Genomic DNA, 27967 nt, shown 5'->3' with positions numbered 1-27967 from the left:
GTGGGAGTCCCACCTATGCTGCTGCCCTTTGCAGGGCAATTCACCTGATAATGGGATTGGGACAAAGTCTTTGGGACCCCCATTACTTGGTGATGGGAGGAAAAGCATGGGGTAAACTTCCTGGGTCAGATTATGGTGGTGTGTGGTCGAGTGGTGTTGAGGTGTCATCTACCAGATGGTGGTATCCTTGGGTTAACCTGAGGCGGTCCCTTTGGGTGGGTGCCTGGAATGTCCTGTCCCTAAGAGAGGATGATCACCTGTCTCTGTTATCATCTGAGCTCGTGTCTAGACATCAGTATTGTAGCACTGAGGTTCGGAGACCAGATAGTGGTGAGATCATGGGGGGTGGTTACACCGACTTATGGTCTGGTCACTCTGATGGTTACCATGCCCAAGGAGTTGCTGTAGCTGTGTCCACGAAGCTGACTCCAATGATAATTGAGGTAACACCGGCCAACGAAGCACTCCTTGAGCTGCAGAGAAGGTGTATCTTGGCAGGTACGAGCTTGGGCCCGACACTGGGTTGAAGGAGACGAAAAGGACTCGAGAGGTGACCCAGAGATCCAGCCCCAGCAGAGTTTGGGGCCTCGTAGCAGCAGTTTGTGCAATCACGTTTGATTCACCAAGTGAGCTGTGCACATTGGATGCAGCCGCAATGGCTGCACGAGCCCCACCCGCACCATTGAACACATGTTGCAGATGACTCGTCATGTGGACCTTCAGGGCCTTCGTTGTGCATTGAAGCAACCACGTCAAGTTCACGATGTATTTGCAACGGCGACGTTAAGACTTTGCCTTGCTGTGGTTTGACTTGTCCAACCTTCTCTTCAGTGGGTTTTCTCCAACATGCTCATCTTATCTCCTCAGGAAGGGGGTAGTTTCATGATCATGTGTTGAATGCCCAATCACCCAAATCTGGATTCCCCCATTATCCAATCTTTCGGTGGAAGTTCTTCCAAAGCTTCATTAGACGAAATTGTACACTGCATAGTTCAACTGCTCTCAACACTCCGAAACAAACAAAATCAAGGTTAAGCATCGATTAAACATGCCAATCCATAAACGTCATGGGCTCATGTATTTCAATAAGACTGACAAAGGTTCTTACAGAAGCATTTAACTTGCATTATATGTTGTATCAATATTTTATCCCTTCCCTTATTATTTTTTTGCACCTTTTTTTTTGTTGTATACCTTGTCGAGGCTCGTGTGAGAGCTAACACACAACGCACAGCAAGAGGGCATGAGACAAGAGGGGCGGGAGTGGGAGGGACAAAACAGTGGGGAACAGAGACATTATGAGATCTGTGGAAGGGAGAGGGATGGGACGGGGAACATGGGGAATAGAAGATGGACATTACAGGGACTTTCAGTTGGGAAAGCAGGGAATTTGAAGGAAGTGGGCTTGGGTGGATTATCGAGGGCAGAAAAGATCGAGGATTTGGATGGGGGATGATAAGAGGTGGTGGTGAACAGCTGTTTTGAAAGCCTGGAGGGAAGAATGGGAAAGAATAGAGTGAGGAAGTTTATTCCAAAGGCAGGAAAAAAGAGGAATGAAAGAGTGAAGGTGAGCAGTGATTCGTGATTTTGGTAGTTTTACCAGAAGGGGGTTGTTGGCAGACCTTGAGCACCCTGTGGAAATGTGGTGGAGACAAATCACAGAGAGAGCAGGGGGGGCAAGGCTGGAGAGGAGACAGTAGAAGACAGAAAGACCACCGACCAACCTGCGGTGATTGAGTGAGAGGCCCAAAGACTCAACCTCATTGTGGGAGATGCCAATGATCCGAAATGCCCTGGTTTCCACAGCGTGAAGCCAAGAAAGGTGGGAGGCAGGAGCACCAGCCCAGAGGGGATAGCAGTACTCCATCAGGCTACGGACAAAAGCTTTGTAAGTGGTCAGGAGCTCAGGAGGGCCGAGGAAGGACTTTGCACGACGGAGGATTCCCAGTCGGCGACTGGTTTTGGAGGCGAGGTTTGAAATGTGGCTTTCCCAGGAAAGGTCATGGCAGATAGTGAGACCCAGAAGCTTGAAAGAAAGGACTTCTTCAGAGGATTGTTGAGAAAGTGGATGGGTGGGGGGGTGGGGGGTTCTAAACGGTCCTTTCGAAGAGACACAGTGAGAGTGTGAGTTTTGTCCGGACTGAAAGATATGTTCCACGTGTTGGACCAGTTTGTGATTCTGTCCAGATCTGCAGTGAGCGAAGAAGCTGCTGCTTGCCGGTCTGAGGGATGACCGATGATACGGCAGAGGGTGGAGTCATCAGCAGAGATATAGAGGATTTTCCAGAGTCGGAGAGATCATTGATGAAAACTAGAAAAATAACAGGGCCCAGAATGCTACCTTGAGGAACTCCAGCCTGGACAGGAAGATTGGATGAAAGAACTCCATTTAGGGCCACACGTTGACTGCGACAGGAGAGGAAGTCTGCGAGCCATGAGTGGAGATGGCCTTGGATACCATGGGAAGAGAGTTTGGTGAGTCGGGCAGGGTGCCAGACTGTGTCAAAAGCATGTGATATGTCCAGGGATACGGCTCGGATTTCCTGTCTGACTTTGAGGACCTCTATCCATGTTGGGAGAGCAGAAGCAGCATATCCAGGGTAGAGTGACCTGGTCTGAAACCAAATTGATGATCGGAAATCAAGCCATTGGAGAAGAGGAAGGATTTCATGTCTGAAGCGATGATGGATTCCATAACCTTGCTGATGATTGGGAGAAGGCTGATTGATCTGTTGTTGCAGGGATCTGTTTTGCACCTTTTTTATTCAGGGCAGTGATGTTTGCAGATTTCCACGCAGATGGCAGATGACCTTGAGCAAATGAGAGGGTGAATAGAACAGAGAGAGGGTGAGCAAGAGCAGAAGAGCAGGCTTTGAGGACACGTTGGCTGATGTTGAGGACACCTAAACGACATGCTAAAATATACAGAAATCGCAGTTGTATGTACACTCAAAAACATTCATCTCATTTGCTGTTTCCATGTAGAAAGGACAACAGTCTTTATCAGGGTTCCAATTTGCAATCAATTATTATTTTCACCATCCTTCAAAAAGAAAATCCTTTCTCGTCAAGAAAAATATTCCATCATCTGTACAATAATTATGAAAGTTGGCAACTTCTTTCAAGTACCGAATCCAAAGCGATCCGATTTTGCACTGTTGCCATTTTAACATTCACAATCATTTTAACATTCATATCTGCTCAACAATTCACAGTTTCATTCACAAGCAGTTCCAGAGCAACTGCCATTATTTATTTATTTATTTCCAGCTAACTCAGCACTTCCGTACTGATGAAAGATGGTCAAGTCAGTGTTAGAAATACCTCAACTTACTCAAGTAAACGTACCACTTAATCAAAAATCACGCACCTGTCTAATTAATCAGAAGACAGATAACACAGGTAATATTTCAATTGGCTTGTAGCATCAAATTGCACTCTTCAACAATGTAATTCTTATATTCAGTCCGATTCAACATTTATTTCACATGGTCATGCCTTCGTACTCAGCATAATTCTGGTTTATCGTTTGTTTGTCTTGAAACAAATTGTAGAGGCATTTTACTGAAATTACAGTCAGGTCAGTACTAGCTCCGAATCAGTGAGAGCAATATCTATCTATAATTCCAGGTGTGTGTTGTGTGTGTGGTGTGTGTGTGTGTGTGTGACACCGCTGTTTCTCGACAACCACTGGTCCGATCTAATTGAAATTTGCCAGGTATATTGCTGGGGACCTGAGTATGTGCCTTTTCAAGGTTTGATATTGTTGTGGTTGACGAAATTCACAAACCACCATTCAGGTCCCTTAGGTGAGATATCTCGGTAAGTATATGTGTAGTTAGGCCCAAACCCGTTGTCTACAGGGAATAAATGTCATTCATGCGGGCTGCGACTCTTCAGGATAGCCGTTTTTCTTTTACTATCTTTATTTTGGACCAGCCGCCATTATTACCACCACCAACCACGTCTCAACAGCCATCACAATAACAACCACCAACCACAACGCCGCTTCACAATAACAACCACCAACCACAACGCCGCTTCACAACAACAACCACCAACCACAACGCCGCTTCACCACAACCGCCATGACCTTTACCGTCACAACTCACCACCATCTCATCCACACCATCTCGCGCCACTCGTGGGCGCCGATGCTGGACTCGTGCGGGGCGCGCACCGAGCAGCGTGTTCAAAAACATCACGGACTTTCCGCAGAAAAACGGATCAAAAACGACACACGCCCACTTTTGTTCCGTCCAATCGGTGAGCGAGGGGCGATTTGGCCCCGCCTCCAGGGCGTTGGAGGGCGGTCGCTATATGCAAATTCATGGATCAAAAAGCATTCACGCCCACTTTTCCTCGGGCCAATGGGGAGCCAGGTGAAGGGTCGGAGGCAGAGGGTCAAGGGTGAAAGAGCGAAGCCACGGGGCTTATAAGGACGACTGCGTTCGTCAGACAAGTTGAGTAAGAGTTCAGTTGGAAGTTGAGAGTTGAGTGTGCGGAATTCAAGAGAGTCGTCGGTGGAGCTGGAAAGAAGTGGTACTAGTCAGAGTGAAGAGGACGGAGCTGTGGAGAGGTGACGGCGGCAAAGGCGGACGAGGGGGTGCTCGCGTCGGTGCCGGGAGCGGCACAGGGAGAGGCCAGCAACGCGACCGAGGTGGAGGAGGAGACGCTCGCCGCGGGACCCGAGACAGGGTTGTATCCTCCTTCCCCCGAGCATCAGCAACCCCCTCCTGTTTCCCCCCGCGCTGAGATAGTGCGACAAAGGGGGCCCCCTTCCCACCCCCTACCAGACACTGTCCGCGAGGCCCGCGGAGTTGAGGAACCACCGCCGCTCCGCGTCTCATCATCAGACGGGTAGGCCCGACACGGTCTCGGCCCCAGGCCCGCCTACCCCCCTCATCCTGGAGGGTGGTTCTCTTTTCTTTTGCTTTGGGAATATGTTGTCGGCGCCGTCTGTGAAGTAAAATTGTATAAGTGTTGCCGTGTGCCCGGTAGTCGGATAGATCTGCATTGTTGCATTTGCTTTTTGTCTTCTTCTTTTACATGTGCTTTTGGTGGAATTGTATATGTGTGCTTTCCGTTCATCGCGAAATAAATGTGCTTATTGTTGAACTGTTTTCCCGCTTCGCTTCGTCTTTTCCTCTATTGAATCTCCATCTTGCTTCACGTAAAGGGTTGGTCGTGGGCTAAAACGCCCGATAATTAATCGAACTGTCGAGGTCGACGAATAACACCGCTCGGTTATCCCGATAGTACGGAACGGGTCGCTTAAAGTGGCCCGTGTCCGAAGTCGACCTGCGGCGAGGTGCGATCGCCCGGTCTACCCTCCGTGTGGATACTTAGGTAGGTCGAATTTGGCGAGCAACCCTATCCCACGCGGGGGCCGATTGGCACGATCGCGGTGAGACCGAAAGGTCCACCGGTGACTGGTTCCCGGCGTTAGTCCGAGAGGGTCACGACTGGATTGTCCGTCCGGTGGGCGACGTGCCGCGATTCGAGTTACGTGGCCGTCCGCACGCCGGCGGGCGCGAATCCGCAACACTGGTGTCAGGTCGTGCGATATAAACTCGTCGCCCTCCTCGCGGCACTGGTATCGGAGAACGGGAAAACGGGCTCTCCTGTCTCCGGCTAAATTCACGGGAATCGGTCCAGGGGTGAGAGGAGCGACCCCCGATTCCCTCCAAATTACGAGCGAGCTAAATTAACCCTTCACGAGAAATAAGATGGCGTCTCAAGGCGAGCGGGAGCCGGGGGTATTAGGTATGTGTCGTCATGTAGGATCCATGGCCCAGGTCGGTTCTTTTTATAATTATAACCCCACTACTAACTGTGGTCAGTGGGAGCGGCTTGAGCACGAACTTTGCCGGCAAACGGAGTCGCACAATGGCAGCGCGATCGCACCTCAGTGCAGCACGGAGCGGGCTGATATTAATGGCACAGCACGAGGCGTGAGCTCCCAGTCACCGGTTCAAGGCACGTGGTCACGGCATGTGCCATGGCAGGCGTGGCAGGATGACTATGCGAGCATTGGCAGGCTTCAGGCACAATTGGGGGATGTCTTGGAAAAGGTGAAGCGTTATGAAGAATATATCGAGGAGGTGCAACGTGGAGTGGACGAGTCACAACGGCACGCAGACACGCTTCAGAAAAATTACGTGTACGGGGGGACACAGCGATTGGACGATTTACTGGAACGAATTCGGTGGCAAAAACATGACTTGGCCAATAGAGTCGACAAATTACGTGGGAAAAAGAATTTGGTAGTGTTTTATACCCGTCAGTTGGAATATGCGAAGAGCAAACTGAACAAAAGAATAGAGGAACAGCAGATTGGTATCTCCCAGGAAAGGAAACAATGGGAGGAAGAATGGAAAACCGAGCTCGAAAAGAAACAAAAGGAGCACGACTTGGAAGTAAAACAATTAATGGAAAAATTATTGGAGCAAGCAAGGCGGTTCAAAGAACTGGAGGAGAGAGTGAGGGAAATACAGTTGGAGGAGAAAAAATGTGAACACGATGGGGAGTTGGAACAATTGAAGGAAGAGATAAGAACAGGCAATCAGGAAAGAGAAAGCCTAGAATGGAAGATAAAAAGAGGAGAGAGACAGCTCGAGGAAAGGGCGGAGGAATTGCTGGAAAAGTCAGAACAGTTCGAAGAACTGCAGGGAGAATTGAGGGAGGAAGGAGAAAGGAAAACAAAGCTCGAAAAGGAAAAACGCGAACAAGATGGGGAATTGGAACTACTGAAGCGAGAGGTAAGGGCAAGCCAGTTTAAAAGAGAAATCCTGGAAGGGGAGATTAGAATGGGAAAGGAATGGCAGAAAAAACTAAATGAATACAGTAAAAAAGGGACGAATTGAGGAGGGAAGCGGTGGAAAGAAGAGATGAAATGAGTGAAGAAGCACGCAAATTGGGAAAGGAATTGGAAACAAAAACTTCTGAGATACTGAAACACGAAAACAAAGAAAGAGGATTACAAGACGAACTGAGGATGTTAAAAGAGGAAAGGAAGAGAACAGAGAATGAAACGTTAAGGAACCACACTGAGCAGATTGAACAATTAGAAGCCAAAGCAAAGTCGGAGTGTGCAGAGATGAGAAAGGAATTGGAAAAGAAAGTTTCTGAGTTACAGAAACACCAGAACAAAGAGAGGGAACTACAAAACGAACTGAGAGTGTTAAAAGAGGAAAGGAAGAGAACGGAAAATGAAACTTTAAGAAACCACACTGTACAGATCGAACAGCTGGAAGCGAAGGCCAGATTAAAGAATGAGGAACAAGAAAGAGTACTGAAAGAACAAGGAATGAGACAGGAGAAGGAAATCAGCCAACTGAAGGAAACCACGAGATTGCAGAATGAGATGCAAAAAAGAGTAATGAAGGAAGAACAAATCAGACAGGAGAAGGAAGTCAGCCAACTGAAAGAAATAACGAGATTGCAGAATGAGGAACAAGGAAGACAGTGGAATAGGAAATACAAAGAACAAGGAATGAGGCAGGAGAAAGAAATCCGACAAGTGAAGGAAACGATGAGATTGCAGAACGAGGGACAAGAGAGACAGTGGAATAAAAAACTGAAAGAGTATGAATTTGAAACTGAACGACAAAAGGAAAAAAATAGGTTGGAATACGAGAAGTTGAAGGAGCAAGGAATGAAGCAGGAAGGAGAAATCAGGAGATTGAAGGACACAAGGAGATTGGAGAGGGAAGAACGAGAGGAACAATGGAATAGAAAACAAAAAGAACATGAATCTGAGGTTGACCAATTGAAAGAAAAGCTGAGGCTGGAGTACGAGGAGATAGATAAAGAACAGCGAATGAAACACAAAATGGAGATGAACCAAATGAAGAAAACCATGAAACTGGATAAGGAAAGACAGGAGAGGAAACGAGGAAGAGTAATGAGACAGCAGAAAATGAAACACAAAAAGGAGATTAACCAAATTAAGCAAACCATGAAACTGGAGAAGGAAGGACAGGAGAGGAAACGAGGAAGAGTAGTGAGAGAACAGCGAATGAAACACAGGAAGGAAATGAGCCAATTGAAAGAAACAATGAGATTGGAAAACAAAGAGCAGGAGGAACAGTGGGAGAGAAAACAACAACTATATGAGTGTGAAATTGAACAACTAAAACGGAGAGCGAGACTGGAGTCAACGGAGATTGAGGAGCTCCGGAGGGAGAACGAACAGCTAATGGGGCTCAGAGAGAAAGAACGACTCAGATGGGAAGGAAAAAGGAACCAGGAAGAGACAGAAATAAGGAACAAGGAGAGAAAATGTATAGAGACACGGGAGACAAGAGACGAGGTGAAAGGAATTGCGAGGGAGAGAAGAGAACAATTAAGACGGAAAGCAAGGATGAGGTACGCGGAGATCGTGAAAGAGCAAGGAGTGAAAACAGGGAAGGACGGGAGCGATTTAAGGAGAAAGCAAGGTTGACCTACATAAAGATAAGGGAAAGGCGCCAGAAAGAAGCGGAGACTAATAGACCGGAGGGGACAACAGAAACTTATAAATGTATAGAGACACGGGAGACAGAAAAAATAGAGGGAAGACTACACGATGAAGACGGGGTAAGTGACGCACACACACACACACGGAGGTAGTGGAGGACAATGGGGGTGAGCTGGTGGACTGGGTGGAGGCCCGGTGCGAGCAGCTGGATGGCCTCCTCCAGGAACGAGGGGAGGGAGTATGCCCCCTTGAGGCGAGTCACGACCAGGTGGGTTCGGTCCTGTTTTGCGAGGTTGAGGGGACGAGTGCTGTGGACGGGTGCTCGGAGAGCTTGGGGGGTATAGAGGCCCCGGAGACCCTTGTGGGGACACGAATCCCCAGTGTGGTTGTCCCGGTGTGTGTGGTGCAAGGCGTGAGTGCGTCCCCGTGTGTGGAAGCGACCCCGTGTGTGAGTGGTGTGGTGGCGATGGTGCCGGAGTACGTGCTTCCCAGCACGCCGTGTGTAAAAGGGGCACCGCAAGTGAGTGAGGCACCGCGGGTGAGTGCCCCCGCATGTGTGAGTGAGGCACGGTGTATGAGTGTGGCACGAGTGAGTGGAAGGCCGCGAGTGAATGGAGCACCACGTGTGAGTGGTATGGTTTATGCAAGGGAGACCGTGTGTGTGAGAGAGCGGTATGTGAGGGAGATGTCGGTTGGCATGCGGGAGCACGCAGCCGCGTCTCCCGGTGTGAGCTTAATGGTGTGGAGTGTGAGGGTCGTAACACGCAGGTGTGCGTGGGTGGAATGGAGGCGACGACGGAGACGTGAGGAACGAAAGCCGAGTAGCGGCTGTAGTTGTTTCGGGGACCGTGCCGGGTTCACCCAGCATTGAGCACGAGGTCCGTGCTGTGCAACGCACGAGGCCCCCACGTGCTCGCTTGCGAGAGTGAAGTCCCGGTCCGGAAACGCACGCGGTGGATTTGCCGATCCCGCGGACGGACAAAGTTTAGGCAGGTAAATGGATTTGGACCGGACGGGTTCTCCACGCGATCGTGTGTGTTGAGCTCCAACGGGCAAAGCACATGTGTTCGCGTGGGGAACCCCTCGAGACGTGGGGCTTGTGTTTTTTTTATGCGCACGGTGACGTCATGGCTGCACGTGTGGTTGGAATCCGGCAGGAGGGGTATCCCTGCCGGATGGTACCGTCCAAGGAGGGACGAGGTACACGTGCAGCTGCATGACGTCACGGGCAGGTGCAAAGTGCGCGAGCTGTGAGTTGCCGCGCTGGCGCTGCGCATGTAAAGAAAAAAAAAGAAAAAAAGCAAGCCTCACTTTCGGGTGCACAGGATTCCTGGGCAAAGGGTGGAAGACCCCCTTACCAGGGCACAGGATGGAAACTAGTTAGGGGGAAGGGTTAGCTTAGCTAGACCGACTTCATGGGGCAGGGGTAAGTCCTCATGGAGTCCGTGGAATGGATTAGGTAGAGGGATTTAGTGAGCTTTAGGTTGGGAAATTGATTTATGGGATTATTTTGGAGACAGTGACAGACAGTGAATGTGTAGAGGGGACGTAGTTTAGCTACGTAGTGTTAAAAGGAACGTGCTATAGTTTAAGGGACGACGTGGGAGCACGAGTCAGTTTGGGGATGTAGTTAGAAGGATGGCAGAGTTCGGTGGTGTGTGTGTTGAAGAGAGTTGGTGAGTGAAGTGGAAGCATGTGCTTGGTGAGTGAGTGAGGCCAGCAGGTCTGTGTGAGTGGAGCGAATGGGGAATGCATGGTGCGATGAGTGATTGGGGGGAGGAGTGACTCCCGCCCAAGGGACCCCGGGGTCAGTGTAGAGTGAGTTAGCTGGGTTAGTCAAATTAACAAATATGGAAGTCGTTTTGTTGTTGGTGGGAGTGTAGGCTCGAAACCCGTTTGGAGGGGTGCAGGAGCCCTGTTGACGGGCTTGGGAGCGTGGCTGCGAAAGGTGAGTATCGCTGAGTGGGTACCCCGGGCACCAGGCTAGTCGGCCGTGGTAGGCCAAGGGCCCATGGGGGGCCGGGATAGCGTAGTGGGCACGGGTGCGCCTGCTTGGTGCGGGGGCCCGGGGCGCCATTAGCCGCGTGGGCAGTGTTGTGGGCACGGGTGACCCTCGGAAAGGGGCCTGGGAAGCCAGCCTGCCACGTGTGCGTTTCAGGGGAGGTGCCATGGGGGGCACTCCCCGGTGTTTAGGGAGCTGGTAGGCTCGGAGGCAGTGTAGTGTCCGGGGGTGCCATCGTCGGAGAATCGGCAGAGGGTCGTGCCTGCCAAAGGGGGCCACGTGTCCCAGCCATGAGACCGTGTGAGGGCACGGAGAGAAAATTGGGGGGCGAGGCCCGAAATTGTGAGGACACTAACACAGGCGACGGGAATCTGGGTTGTTCGAACCAATAGTTTAAGCGAGAGGCGCTTGTTGAAAGCCCCGGGGTAGTTTAACAGTTAAATGGTTAGGGTAGATTAGGAAGTGTACCCCTCCGCACCATCCATCCCCTCGCTCTCGTTGTGGGCCGCTGGACCCACTTCGTGTTATAGATCGCCGAACTCTGGGGAGGCCATTCTGAGGCTTCGTTGGGCCTCGACACAGGACGCTAGCTCTCCCTTATTCCCCTCCGGGAAGGGAACGTAGGGGTTGGGAGTAGGCTAGGTGACAGGATAGGTTAGCCGAACAAAGACGATAAAGGGGGTAAGGGGACGATTTATAGTGGGGAAGTAAAAGAAAAAAAAATAATAATAAAAAAATAAGTTGGGGCAAAATTGGGGTTTGACAAATTAAGGGAGTGGGTATGGACAGTGACAGGCAAAGGCGATAGGTTGGGAGGGAGACCGTAGGGTAGGTCCGAGCCCGCCTTCCGAGTGGCCAGCACCACCGCACTCCCTCCACCAACCTCCACTGAATGGCAAAGACTGGCCAGCTTCATCTGCTGGCTGCGTTGCTGCAAGGCAAAGGCTGGCCAACTTCATCGGCAGCTGTTGTTTTGCTGCAAGGCCTGTGCCGGCTGGATCGGCTGCAGCTGCTGTGCTGCAAGGCCTGCACCGGCCAGATCGTCTGCAGCTGTTTTTCTTCAAGGCCTGTGCCGGCCAGTTCGTCTGCCGGCTGTGTTTGCCTGCAACGGCCTTCTTCTGCGGGCTGTGTTTGCCTGCTGCCTTTGCCATGCCATGCCATGCCCACTGCCCATGTTCACCAGCCCCGTTCAATTTTTGCTTTGCCTCCCCCGTTCATTGCCATGTGCGCCAGGATCAGAAAGCAACAGTTTGCAAGCTGCGAGAACTGCCCTGTTGGCAGCTACAACACGGGCCTGCAGTGGCGGCCCGTGCACCGTGTTTGTGTTCATCCATCCATTCGTTGTGTTCATTGCGTGTGCCACTTGAGCTGGCACGGAGACTGCATTTGTGCAGCCCATGCACCGTTGTGGTTCACTGCGTTCAGTTCAAACCATTCATCCATCCATTCGTTGTGTTCATTGCGTGTGCCACTTGAGCTGGCACGGAGACTACGTTTGTGCGGCCCATGCACCGTTGTGGTTCACTGCGTTCAGTTCAAAAGGGAAGGCCTTGGACTGCGTGTGAGCAGCCGGCCACGTTCCCTGTCACCTGCATTATTTGAGTCAGAGACTGCATGCGAGCAGCCTGGCTCCCTGCTAACTGCTTTCTTTTTGCAGAGTTCAGTGATCCTGGGCCATGGTTTAGTGTAAAATTTGTAAGTTAAGGTAAGATGTACTGTAAATATGAGTGTGCCCCCGGCATGTATGTCTTAGCGCCGGCAATTTTATTTAAGTCGTCTGTGCGAGTGAGTTTGTTTAGGTAGTTACGCAGCCCTCAGGTTATTTATTTTGGGGACACGAATACCATGAATGTCGCACTCAGGGATCCGTAGGTAAAATGTACTTGGGGAAAACTACACATGATGGCACACGAAAATTTGACGACTCGGGACGAGTCTGTAAAAAGGGGAGGGGGTAGTGTTGTGGTTGACGAAATTCACAAACCACCATTCAGGTCCCTTAGGTGAGATATCTCGGTAAGTATATGTGTAGGTAGGCCCAAACCCGTTGTCTAGAGGGAATAAATGTCATTCATGCGGGCTGCGACTCTTCAGGATAGCCGTTTTTCTTTTACTATCTTTATTTTGGACCAGCCGCCATTATTACCACCACCAACCACGTCTCAACAGCCATCACAACAACAACCACCAACCACAACGCCGCTTCACAATAACAACCACCAACCACAACGCCGCTTCACAACAACAACCACCAACCACAACGCAGCTTCACCACAACCGCCACGACCTTTACCGTCACAACTCACCACCATCTCATCCACACCATCTCGCGCCACTCGTGGGCGCCGATGCTGGACTCGTGCGGGGCGCGCACCGAGCAGCGTGTTCGAAAACATCACAGACTTTCCGCAGAAAACGGATCAAAAACGACTCACGCCCACTTTTGTTCCGTCCAATCGGTGAGCGAGGGGCGATTTGGCCCCGCCTCTAGGGCGTTGGAGGGCGGTCGCTATATGCAAATTCATGGATCAAAAAGCATTCACGCCCACTTTTCCTCGGGCCAATGGGGAGCCAGGTGAAGGGTCGGAGGCAGAGGGTCAAGGGTGAAAGAGCGAAGCCACGGGGCTTATAAGGACGACTGCGTTCGTCAGACAAGTTGAGTAAGAGTTCAGTTGGAAGTTGAGAGTTGAGTGTGCGGAATTCAAGAGAGTCGTCGGTGGAGCTGGAAAGAAGTGGTACTAGTCAGAGTGAAGAGGACGGAGCTGTGGAGAGGTGACGGCGGCGAAGGCGGACGAGGGGGTGCTCGCGTCGGTGCCGGGAGCGGCACAGGGAGAGGCCAGCAACGCGACCGAGGTGGAGGAGGAGACGCTCGCCGCGGGACCCGAGACAGGGTTGTATCTTCCTTCCCCCGAGCATCAGCAACCCCCTCCTGTTTCCCCCCGCGCTGAGATAGTGCGACAAAGGGGGCCCCCTTCCCACCCCCTACCAGACACTGTCCGCGAGGCCCGCGGAGTTGAGGGACCACCGCCGCTCCGCGTCTCATCATCTGACGGGTAGGCCCGACACGGTCTCGGCCCCAGGCCCACCTACCCCCCTCATCCTGGAGGGTGGTTCTCTTTTCTTTTGCTTTGGGAATATGTTGTCGGCGCCGTCTGTGAAGTAAAATTGTATAAGTGTTGCCGTGTGCCCGGTAGTCGGATAGATCTGCATTGTTGCATTTGCTTTTTGTCTTCTTCTTTTACATGTGCTTTTGGTGGAATTGTATATGTGTGCTTTCCGTTCATCGCGAAATAAATGTGCTTATTGTTGAACTGTTTTCCCGCTTCGCTTCGTCTTTTCCTCTATTGAATCTCCATCTTGCTTCACGTAAAGGGTTGGTCGTGGGCTAAAACGCCCGATAATTAATCGAACCGTCGAGGCCGACGAATAACACCGCTCGGTTATCCCGATAGTACGGAACGGGTCGCTTAAAGTGGCCCGTGTCCGAAGTCGACCTGCGGCGAGGTGCGATCGCCCGGTCTACCCTCCGTGTGGGTACTTAGGTAGGTCGAATTTGGCGAGCAACCCTATCCCACGCGGGGGCCGATTGGCACGATCGCGGTGAGACCGAAAGGTCCACCCGTGACTGGTTCCCGGCGTTAGTCCGAGAGGGTCACGACTGGATTGTCCGTCCGGTGGGCGACGTGCCGCGATTCGAGTTACGTGGCCGTCCGCACGCCGGCGGGCGCGAATCCGCAACAATATTAATCGGGCAAGTGCTTCCCAAGTTATGGCCATTTATTTACCAACCAATGACGAGATACGTTGCTGCGGCCATTTATTTACCAACCAAGACGAGACATGTTGCTGCGTAGGTGTGGCCGATGGGGAAGAGAACCTCAGCTGCGTTCCCCATTACAGGTTACAACATACGGACTTCCGGATAGTGATGACTTAACATATTCAAATAATTTCTCGATTTCTTATGCGCATTTATAGATAAACACAATGCCCCAATCCAGTCGTTGTTTACGAAAGCGACGGAACAGACTGTGTTGTTGCTTGAAAGTTATTATTTTTTTTTTTTATTCTCTCTCTCTCTCTCTCTCTCTCTCTCTCTCTCTCTCTCTCTCTCTCTCTCTCTCTCTCTCTCTCTCTCTCTCTCTCTCTCTCTCTCTTTCTCTTTCTCTTTCTCTTTCTCTTTCTCTTTCTCTTTCTCTTTCTCTTTCTCTTTCTCTTTCTCTTTCTCTTTCTCTTTCTCTTTCTCTTTCTCTTTCTCTTTCTCTTTCTCTTTCTCTTTCTCTTTCTCTTTCTCTTTCTCTTTCTCTTTCTCTTTGCGTTTTTTCTTGTGATGGCATTGCGAAAAGGCAAAATACTTTGGCGTTAATTGAATAATTGGCCATTAAAACTAAATTGCGAATAATCGTTACTGCGATATGCGAACTTCCGGACAGTGAGGACTTAACTTCGCGTAGACCGATGCGTGGCAGGCCGACGATGATGTCACATGCCGTGCCAGCTACGATGGGGATCGATCGGTGCCTGAGTTACCGTGGCGTAGGAGTGGCAATGGTCAATGGCAGCGAATGTCATGGCAAGCAAAGACAGTGAGGTAAACTTGATTTTAATTTCGATTTTAATTAACTCTGTGTGTGGAGGTATCACAGCAGTTATTACTTCAATGCAAGCGATAATTCGTGGAATGCATGTGAACATTCCATATGGGCACGCACTACTTCCGGATAGTGATGACTTAATGTATTGTTACAGTTGTGGAAATTCGCATTACACCATAAAGGGTCCTCAGGTTAGATATATCGGTACGTTCATGTGTAGTTAGCCCAAACCCGTTGTATAGAGGGAATATGTGTGATTCATCCGGGCTGCAACGCTTTGAGTTAGCCATTTTTCTTTCTCTATTGTTATTTTGGACCATTGAGCCACCAACAACTCAAACACCACCACCCTTGCCTCTTTACCTCCACAACTCCATCCCGCAAACATCGCTTCACCGCTTTTCCCAAACGACGCCCGCCAACCACCAAACCACCACAACAATCCCCCCACCACCTTCGCATATCTCCTTCTACAACCATCGACCACACCACCAGTCAACACCAAACGTCGTGCTGTCCAGGGCCCGTTCAGTAATTGATGCAGAACGCGTCGAGCCGCGGGTACGAATGCGTTCTTCTCGGGGAGAAATTCGGATCAGGAAGGGTTCACGCCCCTTTTTCTCCGTCCAATGGGCGAGCGTCGGGCGGTATGGCCCGGCCTCCAAGCGCAATGAATGTGGATTCTTCACGGGAGAGAATTCGGATCAAAAGAGGCTCACGCCCCTTTATGTCACACCAATGGCTGAACAGAGGGTGGCGTGGCCCCGCCTCCAATCGTGTTTTGATCCTAATATTTGCATATCGGCTCTTCCTCCGGTCTATAAAGACGCGAGCACAAGGCGACTCGCGCTGTTGCAGTTCGGGCTGGTCAGGGCGAGTGAAGACGGGAGTTCGGGTCGAGTGAAGACAGGCGGCTGGTCGAGTGAAGACGGAGGTCATCATCAAGGTTGCAGTGTGGGGGTCGCTCGTCTCGTCGTTGGTGCCATCTCGTCGCGGGATTCGAGCCAGCCAGCCATTCCCCTCGCTCAACCCTGAGCATCGACAATTCTCCCCCCCCCCATCCGCGCTGAGAAAGTGCCGGTGGCCCCGTTCCTTGCCGACCCAACCGTGCTGGTGTGGAGCACTCCGGAGAGGGCTCACCGACCACGCCAGGGGCACGGAGTCGGGGCACAGCTGCGCGGACATTGCGGCTTGCCCACCATCGCGTTACAAGGACGTGGGTAAGACCTTTTCGGTCTCATGGACCTGGCCGCTCCTCCAGGCTCCACGCACATTTGGTCAACGGACCTGTCTGCCTCCTTGCCTGTGAGGGTGGCTTTCGTTTCCTTTGCTTTTGAATGAATGCTGTGGCGCCGTCCGACAAGTATAATTGTTTAAGTGTTGTAAATAATTATAGTCGGTAGTAGTGCTTTTGTTTTTGTTGCATTTTCTGTCCTTTCATTACTGTGAATACGTGCGTGTGTGTGTGTGTGTGTGTGTGTGTGTGTGTGTGTGTGTGTGTGTGTGTGTGTGTGTGTGTGTGTGTGTGTGTGTGTGTGTGTGTGTGTGTGTGTGTGTGTGTGTGTGTGTGTGTAATAACGTGCTTGCTTGTTGAACTGTTTCCCGTTTCATTGCATCTTTTTCCCTTATTTGAAAGCTCCATCTTGCATCATGTAAGGGATTGATAGAGTTTAAAACACCCGGTAAATAATCTGAACCGTCGAGGTCGACGATAACTCCGCTCGGTTATCCCTGCAGTATGGAACGAGCCGCTTAAGCGGTTCGTGTCCGGAGTCGACCTGCGGCCTGGTACAACTCCTCGGTACGCAACTCGCGCAGGTACTTAGGTATATCGACATTCGGCGATTCACCCTATTTCGCGCGGGTAGAATGCGGACTGGGTTGTGGTGAGGTTAAACCCCCACCCGTGGCTAGCTCCTTGGCGGTAGTTCCAACAGGGTCACGACTGTATTGTCCGTTCCGGTGGGCGACGTGTCGCGATTTGAGTTACGTGGCCGATCGCACGCCGGCGGGTGCGAATTCGCAACAGTATTATAATCAATTCTCGATTTCTTATGCGCATTTATAGATAAACACAATGCCCCAATCCAGTCGTCGTTTACGAGAGCAAAGGAATGGCCTGTGTATTTGTTTCTGGCTCGCGGTTTGAAAGTTTTTTGTTTTTTTTTGCACGTACAGTCACGCACGTACGGGCACCTACTTGTGGTTACAATACATGGTACAATTCCTAATTCCATTAATTGATTTCATAATTGCTGTTGGTCCAGCCACTCTTCCAGTCATTCTGCATTATGGTTATGTAAATACCATGCTGCTTTCCCTCATAACTTGATTTTCCCTTGCAGTTAACTTATGATTCCTAATATGTAATGTTGACCAATCTGTCAATCAATTTAATAACGCAGATCATCCTTCAATATTATATAAGTCCCTCAACTTAATATATTATCTTGATTAAATTCTCAGTAACTTTTACCTTTCCTCGATTAACAGATTAACAAGGTCCATAGCTAGTGATTGACAATATATTGTTGTAGATTTCCGCCGGCTCGGCGTGCGCACGACCGTTTCAGCCTAATCCAGGCCGCGCGTACACCGAACGCGACCATCTCGTCGTCGCTTCTGGACCAACGCCGAAATCCAGCTTCAGGTGTTTTTAATACTACACCATAAACCAGCCAACTCTTCTGTCCACGCGCTACAGGGTCAATTGTCGATATACCTAACGATTCGCGCGGACAGAAATGCCGGGAGTTTATACCTCAACGGTGTCTGCATGAGAACGAGCTGCTTAAACGGCTCATTCTGTATGTGAATGCCGAGCGGTTTTTATTTCGCCAGATCCCCGTCGGACCAGATTATTTTATCGGCGTTAAAAGCCAGCTAATTTTCTGAACGCATCATGGCAGTGAATGTGAGGAAAGGGACGCAACGAGCAGGTGACATTCAACAATGGGGAACATTTATTTTTACAGTAGGCATGCAGTCAATGAATGGGGATAGGGGACAAGACAGGAGCAAAAACCTACAGCCGACATCTATCTATTATGTACATACACTTACAACAATTCTACTTAAAGACAAGGCGCCACAGACTTTCATGCAAAACCAAGGAAAGAAAGAACAGGCTCGTAAGCCTTTATTATTTCTCAGGGCCGGGATTACCGGAACAAGCCCTGAGAGACCGGGCTGGCTACCTGGCCACCCTCGTGGTGACTCGATGGGCTTTTGGTTGGCGACCCTCCGTATCTGTCTCGTCGTCAACGCGGCAGCTGTTGTAACGGCAGCTTGGTTGGTCCAGGGCCGAGCAGCACGCCCGACTTTCCACGGCCGTGTCCCGACTCTCCGACGAGCTGCCCTCCAACCGACTCTCCGATGCGCCTTCCTCTCTCTCGTCTCCCGACTCTGTACTCCAGACTCTCTCCAACGGCCCAGCCCAACTCCAACTCGGCCAGCGAACGCGGCTTTTTATCGCTCCAAGTGGAGGGCGTTCGCCCCAACCTTCCCCGGCGCACGGGGGAAAATCCCAGGGGTGATCGGCTTGGCTCTGCTGTTGTTGTAATAACCGTCGTTTCTGTTTTCTTCTTCGGGTGGCTTTCTGGGAGTGTTCTTTTGTTTGTAGAGGAGGGTCGCTGTGTTGTGGAGATTGACGAGGTTGTTGAGATGTCGTGGTGGTGGTGGAGGTGGCGTGGTTGTAGTGGTGTGGTTGAAGAGATGCTGTTTGTTGGAAATAAAAGATAGAAAAGAATAACACTACCTCAAAGATTCACAGCCCGGCACATGAACAATACCCGTTATACATCGGTGGGGAATTTTAACCTGGAACACACACTTACCGAAATAACTGACCTCTGGGAAACCTGACTGGTGTTCTGTGAATTTCCACAACCGTAACAATATCAATCAATAAATACAAGTTATCAATAACCTTACTGTGATATAACCAATCATTACTCTGTCACTTGAAGACCCCAATACATTTAAATTAGGATTACGAGACTTGTATGATAAAACGTTTCTCAATTTGTAATCTCAAAACAAAAGTTTTTTTTTGTTGTTGTTAATTATAATCAAAAGAAACATGATGGTTTGTTCTCAATGAGTTCCTTTTCTCTTTTTTTTTTTTTTTTTAAAAATGAGCTTCGTCTGAAAGTAATTAACACACAACCTCCACTAGTTACCAACTGTTCCCCATGTTTATGTAAACATCACCACAAGTGTCACTTGTTGGCCCTTTTGACCATAAGAGTATCCCCATCACTACCATACAGGTCAAAGCACACTGGTGTGCTGTTGCTAGGTGTGTGCAAAACACACTGGTGTGCTAGGTTATTATAATTCACAAAATAGATTCCCAAAATAATTCAAAGCTAGGTTGCACATTCTTGCATTAATTCACAGGAGTAATTAAACAAGAGTAGCATGGCTATCATTGTCGTCACAGGGTGATTCTTTTGGAAGTCTTTCTCGGGCTCTCAGTTCTGCAAACCCCCCAATGGTGAGAGTTCCACGCAGTTCGAGTTGCCGAGCTGCAGACCACACTTTGGCTGCAGAGTGTGCATTTGGAAACATTTGGGAACAAAACTTGAACTGTGTGGTTAAGAAATACAAAATTTCTCCAAACAGTTTATTATTACCAAATGCTGATATGTTTCATCATTCTAATGAGCATCCATTTCTTTCATGGTCAATGGAGCTGAAATATCTCAGAAAAATAATGTTTAACCAACCTCTCTCATCACTATTCAGAATTCCATCAACATTTTAAATCTCTGACATTGTCCATCTTATTCATGTCTCTCATCACCAAAACAGTAACATGCTGCAATATAACCACCTCACATACACTAGCCATCTCATCACGTCCTCTGAGTCCTTCCTCTGAATTCCACAACAGTCCTTCTGAGCGAATCGTTCACTCACTGCGGATGTTTTTGCCCGGCACATCACCCTGCGCGAGTGGTTCGTGCTCCGTCACCCTGAGAGAGTGGTTCATGCAATGACACCCGATTTCCGAGCTGTTTGTCGTATTAATGTGTTTTCTAAATTACCGAGCCGTTTGCCGTATTAACTTGTTTTCTAAATTACCGAGCCAAATTTATTTTACACCCGTCACACGCAGCTGTTTATAAAGATTGCTTGTGATCATATCCCTGAAACGTCTAAATAAATGCAACGTTGTTTTTCGGTGAAAGCTTCTCATGGTTTTTGGGTTGTTGCCGATATCAGGTGTGTGTGTGTGCGTGTGCGTGTGCGTGTGCGTGTGCGTGTGCGTGTGCGTGTGCGCGTGCGTGCGCGCGTCCCATCCTTGTTCAACACCCCCCCTCCCCTCTCAATACAGTGCAGCACCCTCCCACCACACCTCTCTCACTCTCCCCTCCCCTCTCTCTGTCTCTGTCTGGACATATCCGGACACTGGTTATGTCTTGACGGTGTTTGTCTCCAGACGTGTCCAAGTGGTGTTTGTCTCCAGCCAGTTTGGCTACGGACATGTCCAGGCAGTGTTTGTCTGCAGACACGTCCAGGCGGTAATTGACGCTCAACCGCACGTCTGCCTCCTCGCTCCCCCACCCTTCACTCTCTCTTCTCTCCCCGCTCTCTCTCTCTCCCACTCCTCTCTCCCTCCACCCCACCCTCCTTTTCTCCCTCCCCCTTTTAGTATTCCCATCAGCGAAGCGACATATGGTATTTGCTCATATATATATGAAGACCACAAGGGGAAAACCAGAGATGTCACTTTTTATAAATTTCAGGGTTATTGCGCCTGCCAATAGTTGGCAACATAAGGTTTCCTCTCACAATATTACTTTAACAAATAACCAGGGGTGTCACATAATTTATATGGTATAAAATTTAGCTGTGCAATGAAAAAACAAGTGTTGTCAAAGCTGAACAAGTAGAAACCCAGAGTTGTCAGTACTTTACTCCTGGTTATCTCCCTTTCATTCATGTTGACTGTTCCACCATAATATTCAGAGTTGAGAAACTAAAAAATGAAAGGTTGTAAAACTTTCACAGCATAAACTCTGAGCACTACAATGGCCTATTTGGTTATATCATGGGCTCCATAGTTGGTGCATATCGTGGTTCAAGCCTGGTCGAACCTTTATTGTGACTTTTATGGGACCCACGCCGTGGCTTAATGGTTTGCGTGTCTGAGTACCCATCCTCATTCGATGTACCCACCGCCCAATCAACCTGCTTAGGTATATGAGGGAGTCACATGAGGTGACTTCGGCTATCGCGGTGGTGGTTTATCTTTGGTTTCCTCCCGGTTTTCCATCATATTAAGTAGTACGGAGTAAGAAATGGAGAATCCGTCGTCATATAAGCGAAATACCCTTGAGTATGGCGTTGAACACCAATCAAACAAAAAAGCAATGACCGTTTAATGTTGAAAAAAATAATCTGTGATCACCAAAGTCATGTAATGTATGCAAATAACCAAGAAGCATGAATTTGCTACACATCCTGGGTTAAAATTGCATGGCAATTATTAAACAAGGGAATAACCAGTGATGTCAGTTTGCAACATTGATTCGTTCTTTGCTCTTAAATTAAATAACACAGAAGCTTGGCAAATGCTACATGCTTAATTTGATCGGCCAATGATCACTCTTCCTTTTACTGGAAAAGAAGTCTATATGACAGTTATGAAACAGTCCACCAAAGTCTTGAAACTTTGTTTTTCAGTTTCTTCAAAATTGACTTATCCTGACATCTCTGGTTTTCCCCTTGTGGTCTTCATATACACACACACACACACACACACACACACACACACACACACACACCCACACACACACACACACACACACACACACACACACACACACACACACACACACACACACACACACACACACACACACACACACACACACACACACACACACGCTGAAAGACCAATTATTTTGTGAGAGGGCAGGTTGCCCTCTCTGTTCTCGAAATACTGTTCTGATTGTGGTCTCTGAGTTGGCTGAGCATCGCGCTAATTAGGTACCACACGTTTCATCTCTAATTTGGCTGAGCGAAGCTGGAGACGCATGGCACGATCTTTATATGTGGCATTTAATAGCCACAGTGAATTAACCCTCAACGGGCTTTCCTAATTATCAAACCACGACCACGACAGCCTGAATTCACCGCTGGACCAATTATATTTAATCACAATAACCATTCATGGGGGGAGGGGGGGGAGGAAACAAAATGAGGCAGCAATAATGATGCAACCAACATTAGTAAAACCCCTTAACCGTTACCGATATGTGCCCACGAATGAATGGAGACCTTAGTTAGATAACTTAACTAGGCCCTCAAACATACCACAATCGACAATAGCGGGAATAATAATAGTCACGTGGAAGGGAATGTACAAAGCAGCAATACAACAAATAAATGAAGTAACCAACCTCTTACCCACGGCCGAATATGCGCCCACAATGCCAACAACGAACAGAGATCCCTAATTATCTTACCTCAGGGATAAATAGAGGAAATCAAAATACTGAAATAATACCCCACAGGAAACTGAAGTTCTGGCCACTCCAGCAAGGAACTCGCTGCTGCCTGCATACTCGCTGGGCTGAGAGGAGAGGCATGGCTTTAGTTTTGGCAGGGGGAGCTCAGTCCGGAATCGTGGCGGCAGAACCTGTGGTTTTCCCCTCGCCAATTCAGGGTATTTCCTGGCTGCTGTCCTCGCTCTGCCCTTTTCTCCCCTCAGGCTCATGCATCACTAATGACATATTGTGTCCCTCCCCTCTCACCATTGGCCCATTTTTTTTTTTTTTAATCACAATGTCTCAAACAAACACACACACACACACACACACACACACACACACACACACACACACACACACACACACACACACACACACACACACACACACACACACACACACACACACGTATGTTTGTGATATATATATATATATATATATATATATATATATATATATATATATATATATATATATATATATATATATATATATGTATGTATTGTTGCGAATCCGGGGTGGCGGGATTCTCACCCGGTCCAAGGCGCCACCCTCACCACCACCATCTCCGGGGTTTATAACGCCGGCCGGCTCAGCACAGGCCTCGGGTCACGCGCCTTCAATTGCGATACCAACGTAATCCTTGTACCTTCCAGTTGGGGAAATGGAACCCTTGGTTACAGACTGGTTTTGTCAGATGCCGAGCGTTTTCTGCCAGTCTGTAACCATTTTGGTTTTATATGCCAATCGAACGGATCGTTCCTCGACGTGACACGAATTAATCCACAGCGGCAACTTCATACGAATTAACCAGATTTATTGGGGAACATCGGGGATCACAACACAAGTAAAATTCACGACAATGGTTTTATCAACAATCCTCAACCCGTTCTTAACTAGGGAATCACGGACTACAGGTTTTGACAGGGTCGCTATCGAAATATCCCTTTTTCAACATGTGCAGACAAAGACAGACAGCATGCATGCAAGACAAAACCGAGTACTTGGTGAGGTTTCATGGACGAGAGGACAGTGTCAAAGGCATGAATGTCGCTCGCAACAGGTGGATCCCCACGAACCCAAGCTCCAGCTCGAATCCACCGTGTGGCGAAATGGAGCTCGTCCTCCTTTTGCCCCCTTCGCACCGCACGCGGTCTCCGCGTGCTCTGACCCCACGTAAGGTCGACGATGGGCCTCAGCTGATCTCTCTCATGGTCCAGCGTACAAATCCAGGCCTGGCCTGTCTCCAGACAAGGCCCAAATCGAGGTTCCGGGCTCCGGCAAGCGAATCGTCAAACGTGTTGAGCCGTTGGTGTGAGCAGGGACCGTCAGAGGCTCCGGCGTCTCCTCTCCTGCCTTCCTGCATAGATCCCCGACTTCCCAACTCCATCCTCTCAGTTTCTCTCTCTGTCGAATCACCTTTTCTTTCCTTAGAGTTGATCGCCGATTTGACGTGCAGGCAGCCTCTCAAAGCCGACTTGTCTGGCCATGAGGTGAGTAAGGACGGAGGCTCCACGGCCAGACGCAGGCCGAACCTGGCGATCACCTCCCCATGAGAGTCGATCGCCAACTTGCCGTGCAGGCAGCCTCTCAAAGCCGACTGCCGTTTCTCAAAACTCAACCTTTTTACGAAGCCTTCATTTCTCTCACGTTCGCTCGCTTCGACACACGAGCACGCTCTCAACCGACTGCAGTTTTGCACGTCTTCCAAACTGAAGTTGTTTACGAGGACTCGTTTCTCTCGCTTCGACACGAGCACGCCTTCTCTCAGCGACTATTTCCACACACTTCACCCTTTTCTCTCTTTTACAGTTTTCTTACGTTCGCTCGCTTCGAACCACTCGCTCCTCCCCCTTTTCAAAGCCGACAAGCTCCTCCCCTTCGCGTCACTTCCTCTTGTTGGCCACACCCTCTCAGCCGACCGGGCGGGGCCAATACACATATAACTCTTACACCTCCCGATACACATATAACGTCCACTTTACCAAACAACCTAGCTATACATGCATTTAATGGGGGATCTGAGCTGATCCTATATTTGGGAGTCTAATAAGGGCCATTTCCATAACTATATATATATATATATTGTTGAGATCTTATGAGCAATTTCCTCAAGCTTGTCCATGAAAAATCTGTACGATTTCAACTCTTGTTGCTGATGTCACTCATGGCTAATGTTTCATACCTGCAGACTTGAATCTCAATTGGAGGCACAGTAACCAAAAGAGTACGATATTTGAATTTTTTAATGGTTCTTTTTATAATCTGCTCTACTTGATAGCTCGGTATAACTCGAGGTGGCTTTGTTTGGTTCCTGAGCCGCTTGAAAAAAAAAAATTTGGGCGGGGAAGTGGGGGTGGGGGGGGGTTATATATCTTTCACTCAGAGCAACCTTAATATAGGAAGATATGGGCTCAGTGCTTCAGTTTCAGGAGACCCTTGTCATTCAAAATAGAGTTGTACTCCTATGTTGTTGACAAATATGCAGAGGACAAATACATCATTCTGTGTGTCTTCCTCACTCCACAGGACAGCTACTTGGGGGATGAGTTCAAGTCTCAGATGGATGTTGCATTGTCCCAGGACTCCACTTACCAGGGCGAGCGTGCTTACCAGCACAGCGGCATGGCGGGGCTGTCCCAGTACTAGGAACTACTGTAAGTGTGACTTGCTCGAACTGCACGATGTGTATGTGCAAAATGGTACATTGTTAATTATTCAGCATGTTTGACATGGCTCGCCAGGAGGTCCCATAAAATTACCATTTTGGCTTTATTCAGACAAATTGAAATATTAAAATGTTGCAATGGATGTAACCATAAACATGATTAAGACCTTTTGTATTAGATTTTGAATTTTTGCTTATTTCGTTATGTTTTCCGCACCGAGTTTGTGAAAGTTTTGTTTTTGTTGCTGAAGTTTGCCACATGTTACCTCCTGACAACCACAGAAGGAAATGATGAAGCTGAAGAAACCGTCAGAGGCCTACGGAGGGGATGTGACGTGACGTGGACAAGACTGGTTTCCGCTGCAACGAGCCAGCACCATCATAGGCACCATGGCAGGGAGAGCACGAGCATCCACAGAGCCTAGGAAGAGCGAGGGAGAGAGAGCTGGGAGGGAACGAGAGAGCGAGAGAGAGAGAGAGAGAGGGGGGGGGGAGAAAGAGAGAAAGAGGTTGGAGAGAGAGAGAGAGAAGAAAAACTGAGCCTGCAAAGAATACACCATCCACTGAGGACCCTTTTCCTTCCAGCCCCATTGTTGTCATCGAGGCATTCATTGGGTTTGGGGGGAGGAGGGTGGGGTGAAGGCTAGAAGAGTTCAAAAGGTCCAGGAGTAAGTTGGGGTTCATGTCCAGTCAACTAAAACATCCATCTATGGCGTGTGCTCGTGATGTTGAATATTGCGCTATAGGCGCCGATGGTGTAAACAACCTGCACGCTCATGTTAATGTTCGAGTCTCAATCCCCTGGCGTTATCCAGGCCTCACTCGGTCTAGAGGAGTCTGTTAAAAGAGGATTAGTGCTGAAAGAAGAAGAGGAAGAAAAACAGCTTTCTTTAATTTTCTCATAATGCTCCTTTTGCTGAAATCGGTCATCTCTGATGCTCAGTAGGTTTTTTTTTTATTTTTTTTTGTGCTGAACTGATAAAATGCAAGCACTACTGTTTAATCAGCAATTGCTGAAAAGAAGGAAAAAAAAATCCCACATTTTGTTATTGGCTTTTTGTGAAAACACAGCTTTTAGAATGCAAAGTGAAGACTGGCCTTCGTAGTTCATGTCTTGAACATGAGCTTCTGCCAAAGAAAATGACGACATGGTTGCTTTTTCGTGAAAAGGTGTTCCTGGTGGATATGAATCTTCAAAGTTGGACAGTTGCACACGGACAGGCACGAGAAAATCCTCGAGATGTGCAGGGACAAAGGGCTGAAACGAGCGAGTCAGAGTCCTCAAGAAAGTTTTAAAAGGAGGACGGGACAGAAATGCTTGCAGAGCACATAATTAGGACTTTTAAAGTTCATAATTTGCATTTTATTTTTCAGCAAAGACACGAGGGCCGATTCACTTTTCACTGTTTGCGTTTTCTCTCAATTGGTCATGCAGTACGGCCGAGTAACTCTCGATGGTTGAAAAAAAAACATCAAAATGGCACAAAGCTTTCGAAAGGATACAATGTAGTTGCCATCTGGTATGAGGGAGGGGAGAGCTTTCTGGTTGTGGTCAGGAAGTGTGGAGATGGGTTCCGTTTTATGAAGGCCTTGCAGGTAGGTGAGTGATAAGTCGAGCATCTGAAAGTCCTGGCCTGTCCCACAGCTTGTTTATTCCAACACCTGTGAAAGTGAGCTATGTTCATCTTTAAAGGCAGCTGCGAGAGAATGTTGAGAGAGAGAGAGAAAGAGAGAGTGTGTGTGTGTGTGTGTGTGTGTGTGTGTGTGTGTGTGTGTGTGTGTGTGTGTGTGTGTGTGTGTGTGTGTGTGTGTGTGTGTGTGTGTGTGTGTGTTGTCAGCCTTCACATACTGTGCTTACCATTGTGCTTGTGCTCTGTGAATGGCATGAATCTCAAAATAAATCCATTCTGTTCTTATTTTGACCTGATCCATGAGCTGCTCATTTGCCTAATTCTTTGCCATGTTAATTAAAGCATAATGCTGTACCCGTTGAGCTAAGTTAGTTCGGTGATAGAGTGGCTCAGAGCCGGCTGAAACATGCATATGTTTTTAACAATGTGATTTTGCAGAGAGGTATCGGTAACATCTTATTTGCAGTGTAGAATGCTATAATAAAAGCAGCCTTTTGTTTAGCACAGTGTTTTTGCTTGATTTTGTGGGATTGGCGGCTTTTGTCTTTTTTTTTCTTTATTTTTTTTTGTGTGTTGATTCGTTTTCAATAAACGTTTCTGATTTAAAGTTGTGATTTAGAATCTATGTGTAGCCCTACTCTGTTAAGTTGTATTTAATGGCATATTTTATAATAGTACTTTCCAATAAAGTCCTTTAAATGTTTTTGGGCCTCCGTAAACAAAGTTAATTGATTTAGCATTATTATTATTATTTGTTTTAAATATCATGGTTGAGTCTTGTATGTTGGGGTTTCTGAAGGGTGTGAGCAAGAGCAGTTGAGATTTGGAATAACGCTCATGAATGTGTGCTCCATTTTAAATGGTGTCGACATTTGGCTTGATTATATTATAGGTTCCTTTCTTCAAAGAACAAAGCTGGTGTGATAACATTTTCCACGTGTTCTCTTTCTATTTTTGTTGACAAACCACCAGAATGCGACTCGCTTATACCATCTCATGCCAAAAGAGTAGTAAATGCTCTGATTTTTTTTTAATAGGACACCATCCCAGGGCAACTCAGAAAGCTGCCTTAATGCCGGTGAGTCTGGAAGTTCACTCAAGCAGGCAG

The 27967-nt window shown here is 48.5% G+C and overlaps 1 protein-coding gene across 2 annotated transcripts in view; it reads left to right on the top strand.

Annotated features, from left to right (window-relative positions):
- Positions 1 to 27562, top strand: part of UPF1 (UPF1 RNA helicase and ATPase) — a 151974-nt gene extending 124412 nt beyond the window's left edge. For both annotated transcript variants that reach the window (XM_085874430.1, XM_085874429.1), the window contains exons 23-24: positions 25090 to 25217; positions 25511 to 27562. In XM_085874430.1, the coding sequence (XP_085730556.1) occupies positions 25090 to 25209 (120 nt within the window). In that variant the 3' untranslated portion in view covers positions 25210 to 25217; positions 25511 to 27562. The remainder of the gene's footprint in view (positions 1 to 25089; positions 25218 to 25510) is intronic.
- The last annotated feature ends 405 nt before the right edge of the window (positions 27563 to 27967 follow it).

The sequence above is a fragment of the Eptatretus burgeri genome, chromosome 3, assembly GCF_056783735.1.
Source record: "Eptatretus burgeri isolate ZD-2024b chromosome 3, Ebu_testis_v1, whole genome shotgun sequence".
In the NCBI taxonomy this organism is placed as follows: Eukaryota; Metazoa; Chordata; class Myxini; order Myxiniformes; family Myxinidae; genus Eptatretus; species Eptatretus burgeri.
This window is presented reverse-complemented; position numbering and strand designations above follow the sequence as displayed.